Source organism: Rhea americana, unplaced genomic scaffold, assembly GCF_003343005.1.
Source record: "Rhea americana isolate MKP2758 unplaced genomic scaffold, rheAme1 scaffold_490, whole genome shotgun sequence".
NCBI lineage: Eukaryota > Metazoa > Chordata > Aves > Rheiformes > Rheidae > Rhea > Rhea americana.
The window spans coordinates 99,434-111,374 of NW_028186635.1; the positions used below are offsets into that span (position 1 = coordinate 99,434).

At 38.6% G+C, this 11,941-nt stretch overlaps 2 protein-coding genes across 2 annotated transcripts in view; one reads left to right on the plus strand and one right to left on the minus strand.

Annotated features, from left to right (window-relative positions):
* Window positions 1-3,418, plus strand: part of LOC146588851 (toll-like receptor 2) — a 3,687-nt gene extending 269 nt beyond the window's left edge. The window contains exon 2 of the mRNA XM_085317256.1: window positions 714-3,418. Within this exon, the coding sequence (XP_085173382.1) occupies window positions 715-3,339 (2,625 nt within the window). The 5' untranslated portion in view covers window position 714 and the 3' untranslated portion in view covers window positions 3,340-3,418. The remainder of the gene's footprint in view (window positions 1-713) is intronic.
* A 4,535-nt stretch (window positions 3,419-7,953) lies between these two features.
* GPR75 (G protein-coupled receptor 75) overlaps window positions 7,954-11,941 on the minus strand; it is a 4,987-nt gene continuing 999 nt past the window's right edge. Inside the window, exon 2 of the mRNA XM_085317248.1 lies at window positions 7,954-11,934. Coding sequence (XP_085173374.1) covers window positions 10,414-11,934 — 1,521 coding nt within the window. The 3' untranslated portion in view covers window positions 7,954-10,413. The remainder of the gene's footprint in view (window positions 11,935-11,941) is intronic.

Sequence of the window (11,941 nt, forward strand, 5' to 3'; positions counted from 1 at the left end):
GCAGGGCGAGAGGCGGCGACCTGTGTATATGTACAGCGATAGATAGATACAGATGTATATGGATATATATGTATATATCCATATATATATATATGGATATCTTTGAAGTTCTACTTGAAGTTGCTGTTTTCCTTGCCTCTGCGGGTGGGGCTAAATAAACAATCGCTAGCAAATTCTTGGCAGAATACAAGCTACAAAATACTGCCGGCTCACAAGCTTTTAATGTATTCTAGCAGTTAAGCGGAGGACCCTGCCATGCTGCTTCTGAGCACCTTTACTTAGGTGGCTGCAGAGGTTTGCAGCTGGGAGAGCTGGTTAACGGCAGCGGGGCAGAGCCAGAGGCGTAAACTCGGCATTGTAAGCAGCGGTCAGGAAAGTGTATTTTGGGTTATGCAATGGAAAGACGCTGTCTATGACCTGATTTGGAGGGGGAGGGCAGGAGAGAAGGGAAAAACCTTTGGATTTTATTTACAATGATTTGAGATGTCTAGCACACTTTCCTTCAGCTCATTCTTGGATGATTTCTTTCAGTATTGCCTCTTGAATAATGAAGCAAAATAGCACATAGATAAGCAAGGACTCTTTCATACAGCAAAGAAATGATTTCTGTACTTGCAAGGAAACCAAGGTGTTTTCTTGAATTATTTTGAGGGTACTCATTTATATYATGTACAGCATATTATACTGATGGATTTTGTATTTCTTCTCTCCAGGATGAGGATCCTTCTTGGAAAACTTCATTTCTATCTCATGTCTTTTCTATTCGGTAGAGTAGACGGATTCCTAACTTGGCGAACATCTGGAATGTATGCCTTCCAGTTTTATAACTACTCTTATTTAAACCTCTCTTCTGTATCAGAAGCMCAAGCTCCAAAAATGGCAAGAGTTCTCAATTTCTCACATAACATGATTGAAAAAATAACCAAAAGAGACTTTGAAGGTTTTGATGCACTGGAAGTTTTAGACCTTGCCTACAATCAGATTAAGGACATTGAATCTGGTGCGCTTGAAAACTTACCTAGCCTGATTTCTGTGAATTTTTCATTTAATGATAAGAAACTTGATGTATCTGGTCTTACATCTCATCTRAAACTACTACCATCTGGAGAAGTCTCGGGGGTTTTACAGCTTTACAAATACTTTGAAACACCATCAGAGACTGCTCTGGAGTCTTCTGTGTCAGCCAAAGGACTGAAACACTCTGAAGGTCCATCCGGCCGGCTGCATGCTAATCCAAGGTTCAGACGAAGTAAACAGRATCCTCCAAGAGCAGGGAAGAATGTAACAGTCTCTCCAACAGCTGAGTTAAAGCCTAATTTCTGTGGAACACCAATAAATGGAATACTTGATCTGTCAATGAGTAAACTGTCTGAGGAAGAACTCATGAAAATATTGAACCCTGATCTTTGCCAAGCTCAGCTAGATAGTATTTTGGAGCTTAACATTAGTCACAGTAACCTAGAAATGGATCTTTTATCACTGTTCATCTTGTTTTTGCCAATGGAAAATGTACAGTCTATTGATGCTAGTTATAACAAAATAACAATTAACAACATAGACGTTGAAGCAATTTGTCACTTCAAATTTCATAGTTTTTTCTTTTTAAATATTAGCAACAATCCCATGAACAACTTGGATACAATATGTCTCCCTTCGACCATTAAGGTAATTGATTTGTCCTTCACAAACATAAGTCAAATACCCCAAAATTTTGCTAAAAAATTGTTTAACTTGGAAACTATGTATGTTCAAGGAAATCACTTCATATATACTGCAAGTCCAGAAAATACCAATGAAAATCAAAAACTTGCACCTGGAACTGTACGAATTAGTGCAATTTCATTAGTTAGAAATGAAGCTGGTACTCCCATTGAAAGTCTTCCAAAAAAAGTAAAACACTTAAAAATGTCGAACTGCTCTATTGTAGAACTTCCAGAATGGTTTGCTGGTACAATGAAAGAATTACTACTTCTGGATCTCAGCAGTAATCCTGTTTCTACATTTCCTTACTTACCTATCTCTCTGCAGCATCTGGACTTAAGTAACAGTGATATTAAAGTAATACCACCTCGTTTTAAATCCCTTTTTAACTTAACAATATTTAATATTCAAAATAATAAAATTACAGATATGCCTCTTGAATATTTCCCATTAACTTTAACAAAATGTGATATTAGTAAAAATAAATTGCAGGTTTTGTCATTAACTGAAACCCTAAAGAAACTTGAATATCTTAATGTTTCTGGAAATCTAATAAGCAAACTGGAACCCACTGGGCAATTTTCTGCAATCACTAATCTAGACAGTAGTCACAATTTAATTGCAGAACTCCCTGATCACTTTGGGAAATCTCTTCCAGCACTGAAATATCTTAATTTATCAGGGAATAAGATCTCCTTTCTACAAAGCGGATCTCTTCCAGCTTCTTTGATTGAGTTAGACATTAGCAACAATGCCATCACCACTATAGTAGAGGACACTTTCGGCCAGTTAACAAGCTTGAGTGTTTTGACTGTTGAAGGTAGACATTTTTTTTGTAACTGTGATTTGTACTGGTTTGTGAATATATATATCCATAATCCGTTCTTGCATATAAATGGAAGAGAAAATCTTAGRTGTAGCTTTCCACCAGAAAGAAGGGGCTTGCTGGTTGAGAGCAGTAATCTAACACTCTTGCATTGTTCCCTGGGCATTCAAATGGCTATTACCGCTTGCGTGGCCATCCTGGTTGTTTTAGTGCTAACAGGCTTATGCTGGCATTTTGACGGACTGTGGTACGTAAGAATGGGCTGGTATTGGTGTATGGCAAAAAGGAAACAGTATGAGAAGAGGCCAGAAAACAAGCTGTATGATGCCTTCATTTCATACAGTGAACACGATGCAGATTGGACAAAAGAGAATCTGTTGGAAAAACTAGAACTGAAGGGGTTCAAGATATGTTACCATGAGAGAGACTTCAAACCCGGGCACCCTGTGCTTGGCAACATCTTTTACTGTATAGAAAACAGCCACAAGGTCCTTTTTGTTCTCTCTCCCAGTTTTGTAAACAGTTGCTGGTGTCAATATGAGCTGTATTTTGCTGAACACCGGGTCCTGAATGAAAATCAAGATTCCCTCATTATGATTGTGTTGGAAGACCTACCATTCAACAGTGTGCCACAGAAGTTCAGCAAACTCAGGAAACTATTGAAAAGAAAAACCTACTTAAAGTGGAGCCCTGAACAACATAAACAAAAAATTTTCTGGCATCAGCTAACAGCTGTCTTGAAAACAACCAATGAACCACTTGTTCTGAGAGCAGAACATGGATCCACTCAAGATATGTATGAGATGGAATGAGGTTACAAGGACGGGTAAAGATTGTGCCTGGAAAATCAGCGGTCAAATAAAAGCATTTCAGTGTTTATTTTCAGAAAAACCTGCTGTGTTGAATTTGGGGGGTTGTCACAGTAGATCCATCATCCCATGAGACATTACTAATAGTTTGCAGCATGCGTATTATTCCATCTGAAAAAAAAAAACTTCTTATCCAAAGAGCTGAGACTCAAACACTAATAGAACAGTCATCTCTTTTTCTAGGTGTTTGATCTTCAGCTATTTCCAGCATTTCTTAAAATGCTATGGATATTGCTGAAATGAAGAACAGCTGTATTCACACTGCATATCCTAATTATCTTTTCAAAATGATTGCAGAAATAATAAAAAACAGTGTAGTTCAAAGATTAAGAGGTAGTTCTGATTCTGAGTTGTAATATAGCTTAGGGTGAGAACACACGCACAGGCAAGAAAAACACAACCCAAGATAGTACACAGATAGCGCTTTCCTTCTATGGTGAAGGAAATAATTCTAATTCTAATAGTGAGAACAGATTAGACTTAATGTAGTCATTTGAGAGATGCAATTACAAATCCATGTTACCATATCATTTGCTTAAGTGGTCAAAGAGACCAGATATTATGCTTACAAAATCTTTGATAATTATGGGCTAAGACATAYAACCAGATGACCAAGAAAGAGCTAGACGAGTGTGTCAGCCTCTGCTGTTAAACAATGAGTAAGTGTATGCTTTATTTAAATGCTATTACCACAAGAAGAATATGATCATGGACTGTATGTCAGACCATTTCAGAAGAATGCTATTTTCTGAAGAATAGACAAAAAAATCTGTATGATACTTAGGATTTAGGAAAGTTTCACTTTACAAAATCAGCCTAATCTGTTTCAAATGAATTTAGTGCTATGTCAGCATAGTCCTGGTCATCACCTAATGCTACTTAACTTTATTAATTGCATTAAAAGAAAATATACAAATCCAGCTTATTTAACTTCCACATTCAACAAAAATCCATGAACTATGGCAGTAAATGAATGCTAAATGAGAACAAACTATTTAACACAGTACAATCTGAATTCATTCATAAGATGAGCAAGCCCAAAAGACTTATCTATGGAAAATCACAGATACAGGATTGTAAAATGTCAATGTACAACATTAAGTTGGAAACAGACTCTAAAAAGGACTTAGCTGTCATTGGCAATGAATGGCAACAACTCTCCATGCAAAAAAGGCCAAAAGCTGTCATCTTCGCTGCCAAAGAGGAAAAACATGAAAACAAAATAAGGAGATATTAGCAAAAATCATCCTTCTGCAATGTATTTTTAAAAGGATAAGATTCAGCTGGAGCCCTCCACACACAGTTTGCACCCTCCCTGTGCTGCTTTCTAGAATATATATTAAAAAAGCCTATTTTGTTGCACTTTTTAGCATATTTGACTTTTGGAACCAGTTTTCAGCAGCAGTGATGAATGAAAGCATTTTTCTCATACTAAACATGAAGCTATTTTAAACAGGAATTGACAGTGACCTGTTGTTGGCATTTATTACCAATTATAACTCAATTTGCTGGTCCTGATTAACCTTACTCATACTGTGTTTGATACATCCATGAAACACAGTGCTTGATGAYAGACAAATTGCTATTCAAATCAAAGAAAGCAAGCTACATCAGTTGTGCTGCAGGACAGAGGCAGTGCTTGCAAAATCCAGAAATACCTCATTTTTGAAATTGCTTCCTCCCTCTTTGCCCCATGGTGCTGATTCTCCRATTTTCCATCACTACGAATAATAAGGAACCCAGCAGGGCTTAGCCTCCTCTACCATCCCCACCTCCTTTGCAACCAGAACCCAGAAAGGAAAGTAAATGTGCACTCGCTCTCTACCWGCCCACCTTTCTTCAACAAGCATGAAGAATCATGTATGCTGACTGGAGTGACAACAGATTTTCCAGTTCTTTCTTTAAGTCACTGTCAGCATGGCAGCCAGCTTAATGCTGAAATAAAGAGCCAGGCCTTTTTTCCCCAGTATGTGCAGTACGTACAGCATTGTTYGAAGACATTCAATGGCAGGACCATTTATGTAACCCTCCACATTCCCTTGACATTGGTGCAAACACACTGGTTGCACAATTGCTGCTTAAGTGCTAAATTAAAAACAATGAGATTTATCAGAATAAATGAAGGCAGCATTCACCTTACAAAAAATCTGTATCGTTAACACTAGTACAAGCAGGTTGACTTCCTGGAACTCAGCCTGTACTTGTAAAAGCAGWAATTAGAAAAAATAGTCCACCTGCAAATAGATGTTAACAACACAGAGAGATACCTACAGGAAAGAGAGGAGCTCAACTTCTGTTAAAGATTCAGAAGAATTTGTTTTATTAACATTACAGGCCTGAAATACAATCCATTATCAGCTATAGAAGCACATGGATGAACATAGCATTAACTTGTGATTAGTTTAATAAAAAWTGTGTTCATCTCAAAAGACTGTAACCTGAAACTAAACTATTCAGAATGTAACTGCTGTTTCTGTGCAGTAAGTTGCAGACTGTTAATGTCTTAGTAATTAATATAAATTAACTCCTCTTAAATAGTAAAAAAGACAAGAAAAGCATTTCCAAGAGAAAAAAGGCAGACCTAGGGAATGTCCATTAAGACCCCACCTTAATCTCGGCACACCTATGTTATTAAGATATTACACTAACTGATTGTTTACATAAAACTGGAATTATTATGGACAATTGCAACTGGATGAGAAAAGGAATACATTCAATTTTCTGCAACTGATTAAAATCCTACACGACAGTGTTTGTTCTGTCTGATATATTTCAAATACAACATGACCATCAAGTCTTGCAGTTTTTAATTTCTCTTAAAAATCCAGCACCTATATGCAACTATGATCAATACATTCTTAACGTTTRATCAATTCCTTCTATTCAAGCCTGGATTTTCCGTGCAACTGTACTAATTGTCCTTACAGCCATACAAATATTATTATGGGAATCCTGCCAGTCCGTGCCTTTTTTTATTGGTAAGCACTGCCCACAAAGCAGAGTACACGTTTTCACAGAAATCCTGGTGCATTTAAATGCCCACAGTTTTGTGTGCCCAGGGTGAAGCTCCCTGTGTACCCTCTTTATGAAAGCCATACAGTACAATATATCTGGAAGAAGGCAGTCAACATGAAGGCTTCTGCAATCAATATTCTTTAACATTTATGTGTAGAACTTTGATTCAGAGTGCTAATTAGAATTAAAAAAGAAGGAAAAAAAAAAAAGAAAACACCACTGGTATGCCATCTAAATGTGGGCACAACTTACACAGACAGCCCAGCTGCACTTTCTCACAAAAGACATAGTCGGACACATTTCCATGAATGGAAAAGTCCAACATCCACCTGAGTCTGCCCATGCACTCTTTCTGGAACAAAAAGGTACTACAGATAAGTTGCTGAATTAGCATCATCTTGATTTGCACTGTGCTATTAACCTGCAAGAGGATAAAATAAGATGACTGAAATCAAGGCCATGTCATTTTTCTGCTTCCCAGCTTCCAACATTACTAGGCAGATCGTTTCTTCATCAGGAAAAGAAATATGGCATTTTCTTCACCCTAATCATAGCCTTCTCTCTCAGTTTTCCTCATGAACATCTCCTGTTGCTCTCTATAGCGCTGCTTCACCATACAGTGAAAGTTGGTAAAGTGGTGCAAATAAGCACAACCYTTATGTTTAGAAGCTCTCTTTGCTTTTTATTCTCCGTGCTTCAGATGGGAAGAAGATTATTTAGGGTACAATTTTCTTAAAATCCTGCATACATTTAAATGCATAATTATGCTGCCAAATCAAAACCACAAAATGGATGATCAAAAGGAATTTAAAAGTAAAAACACTATAAAACAAACTCCAACTCCTTCCTAAAACAAATTAACCTCTAGCTGCTGACACATCTGGTATATATAATCTTGCTAATGTTTTCCTCAACCTCACTTCTATTAACTCCCATGAAGATGAGAGGTAAAAAGCAGTCGTCACTTTATCTGGGACAGTATTGCATCTGTGACAGCAACCACTGCCAGGAACTTCAAAAGAAGTTAACAGTAAATATATGCTGGATAATCTGTTCCACTATGATAGTTTCATCTTAATCCCAAAAAACAAATATTGCTTTAATTCCAAATTAATTTAAAATTTCATATCCGTTCCAAAATGTGTTGGCATTAATTATCGGACTCCTGATATTCCTATTACCCACATAAATGTAAAGTACCTGTTAAACCTTACTAGCTTTTTCTCAACAGTTCYGCATCAATGAGTTCCGCACTGTATGAGGTATAAGAAAAGTACATTTTATCATTCTTGAATTTACCACCTTTCATACTCATAAAAAGCTTTCTTGTTCTTGTGTTATGAATTAGACTCCACTAACTTCAAGCCTACTTCAAAACCATTCACTGTTCACATACTTTTACCACTTATTCTCTTATTCATCTCCTCTCTTCTCAGATTTTCAAATTTTCCATCTCCTTCTTCAATCGCTCTGTTGCTCCTTGTCTTAATTTGATTGCTAATTTTTTTAAGYTAGCAATCATGCTTTATGTTATATTGCTTCTTCACCCAGCAGAAGAGAATTCTGCTCTGACAAAGGGGAGGCTAAAGGRAAAAAGAAAACATACACGACAGAAGATTCCAAAGCAAGTAATTTTTATCTTATCATAACTGATACTTMAGTTTATGATTCACTTCCATTAAATTGTGGCTACATATTTTTAAAAGCCAATCTCTATTCTACTYACTGCATTCATAAACCTCCTCAAAAACGCAGTTATTTAATACAATTGACAACTTAATTCAGAGATTGTTGTTCACTACAAACATGCCAGGTATAGGAATGMAATCTGCACCAACAGTTAAGAGTAGAAAAACATTACAAAGTGCTTTAAAGGGAGTGCACTTGCTTTATCTTAAAAAAATACTACACAAGGGCAATAAAACCCTTCTATTYTAAAGCCATACCCTTCTCATTTACTCCCACATGAATACTCAATGCAAATTCTTTCTGTGAATAAGGTGAGAAAGATTTAATCTTCTGTCATACRATGAAGTTCACGTGATTCAAAGCCAATGCGCTGTATGGAGCCATATATACACATAGCAAAACCAAGAACTGCTTAACATCATATCCAGTCTTAATGCACATCGTAAGCTCCCTCAAAGCACATGAAGGATCCCATCTTGCAATCATTTGTCAAGGGTCCTGCCCTACACCCCTTCCAAACTGAAAGTGTAATTTTTTGCTAATAATGTATCATTTGAGACAAAACAGCAGGATCCTACATATTTTTTCCTCCAAATTAGGAGATCTGGTACTAAAGAGAAATGCAAAAGCAGAAAAAGCAAACAAGACAGAGATCTTTTAGTTATCTTTTATAATCACTTTAACCATGTTATTCATAGARAAAAATACCTGGGTAGAGATAAAACACTTATTGAAATGATTTGAATTTTACCTTTGTATCAGAAAGTTGTTCACATCCATTTTATTGCAAGAAAGCTGTCTTGAATTATTCAAAATTAATTAAAATTCAGTGTATTAAACAACACTGGTCATAAGTGTAACACTTTCAGGAAAAGCTTGAAAATAGTTAAAATAAACAACTTAAGCCAACAACTCACATACTGCAATGAYGTGAATGTTTTTTGTTTCTAAAATAATAAATCTTTTTTTTTTTTTTGGAATCCATCTGCTGAAGATGTGCCACCTTCCTAAAATGAGGCACCTAASTCCATATTCAGGCACCAAAGTCAGCAGCACAATTATTTCAGAGATACTAAGGCTCTGCTGAATMCATAGAAGGTGATTATGTGCTTTGAAAAAATTTGGCCAATTAAGGTGAATACTGTTAGGAATTTAAAATAAAAAATTTGCCTCAAATCATTGTTTCATTAGGAATTTCAACAACACATGACACTAACACAAACTGTCACACTTWAAAAAAAACATATTATTTGATCATTGGGTTGATCAACAGATAAGGTGTATAAGTAGATTATTAATCTTTAAATCAAACTGACATTAGAATTTTTAAACATTTTACTACATAAGAAAATCTCAAAAAAGTGTAGTCATCTTCTTACTTGGTCATTCTATTTCTAAACATGTTAAGAGCTGCAAGCTCTACCTGTTGGGATTATCATCAGAATCCCCCCAAATCCACTTTTTAATCCACTATAAAGTCATAGACAAAAAAACAACTAGCAACACTACTCTTCGTGTTTTATGAGTTAGAAAATTCTAGAGGTGATTGCATTACTAATAGATGTCAGTACTAGAATATTGCAGTAATCATTTATATCCTCAAATCTATAATTAGGTATTGCACAGTTATTTATATCAGTGAAAAAAATATTTCTCAAAACATTATTTTGGGGTATGAAATGGCACCAATCCTTAAAATATATGTACAGCAAAAAACAATAGAGATATTTTAAAGGTTTATTACACGGCCACAATAYCTCTCAAAAGTCCTTCCCTAGTAGCAATATGTTACTATTTGTAAACAGCCTAGACCTGCTTTATAAAGCTGAGGTTGAAACCCTAATGTAAAGTTGAAGTTTATAGAAATTTTGCTGTTTACCTCAATGGAATTAGAATTTCATCTGGGATAGAGAAAACTTTTGTTATTACTGACACTTGCTACACCAAAATAATTTTCAAAAGGCCTTTCAACCTTCTGCAATGAAAATGGGCTTAAACCTAAGTACCACAGTACCAAGCATCCTCCAAATTCTTCCTTCTTGAAAATGCAGCAAGTGTGCAATTTGATAGATAATTCCTCTGGCACAGATTGTTCTCTGAGACAGTTTGCCTCATGACAAAATGAATTATGTATTTCTGGCATTTACTTTATTTACTCTTTCAGCAGTAAAAATCATTAACACATTAACAATAATGGTATTTTTTCATTGGCAGTTGTATACAATACTGTATCTCTGAGTTTAGAATCATCATTAATAGAAGCAAAGAAGGGGATCCACTCAATCAGAACTGTTCTCTCTGGCATACTTAAGGTTACACTGAGGGTACTGGTATCTGCTTAGTTGAAGCAGTATCATAATCTTGTACCAAGTCATTGGTGGTGTGATAATGCATGGCAATATAGGATTTAGCAAATCCGAAAGTCGAGTTCATCGGCTGTAAGCTATTCGGGGTGCTCACTTCCTGGGAAGGGCTGCTATTATAGATACTATAATACGGTTCAATTCGGGTGTTCATGGGCGTTGAACTGCTCTGTGCGTAGTGCTGATGCCCAACAGAAGCCTTGGGACTCAGCACACTTTCCTTGGAATGGCTAGGACCACAGGCTTGGTCCACAAACTTTTTCTGAGGTTTTGGAGACAACATGTAAGCTGAATTGGTTTCATGGTGGGATGACTTATTCCTGTTGACTTCTAGGCTCCCTTTGCCCATGGCTCGAAGCCTTGTCTTCTGCTTGCAGCAGAAAAAGACAAGGGCTACATACTGCAGGCACCAGAGGACTCGCCTCCTAAGTCCGGCACTGTTGCGGGAATATATAAAAGGATTTAATCCAGATTTGAAAAATATGAGGGTAAATCCACACAGCTCAAACTGGTAGAGAACAAAGCCACCGCTACTGGACAGTATGTCCTGCACCAAAGAGATCCCCAGGGGAAGACAGCAAACTAGGACAGAAAGCACAATGACGACGCAGGTCACCACCGCCCTGGAGTCTTTGGCTGCAGACAGATTCACCGCGGTCACGAGCTGAAGCCTGCTGGCAGTGGGGGCCGGCAGCTGGCCGAGGGGCTTCCCATAGCCGTGCGTCTGCAGGTGCTGCAGTTTGTTGCCGCTCTGGTTCCTGTACAAGGCAGGCACGGCGCACTGCAGGCCRTCAGCCGCCCCCACCACGGGGGGCCCAGCGAAAGGCTGCGGTYGGGAGGCGTCCAATGTCACCATGGGTGGACACTTCCTCACCTGGGCGTTTCTTCGCAAGGCTTGGGCTATCATGACGTAGGAGATAGACACCACGACCACGCAGCAGATGAAGTCGGTCACATAGAAGTAGAGGATGATCCTTCCCTCGCCGCTGACGAAGCTGGACATGGGCAGGCAGAGGCGGGACCGGCGGGTTTTCAGGGTGGCCAGGGTGGCCAGGGTGAAGCTGGTGGCCCACAAGAGAAGGGTGAGGAGCAGGGTGCAGGGGAAGGAGGCGGTGCGGTGGGGCTGCTTCCCCAGCACCATGCGCAACCGGTGCAGGGCGATCACGGCCACCGTCTTGAGCGACATGATGATGAAGCCGGAGCCGGCGAGGTGGAAGGTGAAGCAGAAGGCGCCGGGGACGCCCCTCGCCGAGTCGAAGAAGAGGACGACGGCGAACATGGGGGCGGCCACGCCGCAGAGGAAGAGGTCGCAGAAGGACAGGTTGAGGACCATGAAGTCGAAGTTGGTGCGGAACTTCCTGAGGGCCGGGTCGAAGAAGGACAGGAGGACGATGAGGTTCCCGTAGGAGCCCAGGCAGAAGACGAGGGCGAGCAGGGCGGCGCAGGCCGCCAGCGTGGCCGTGTGCACGGCCTCCCGC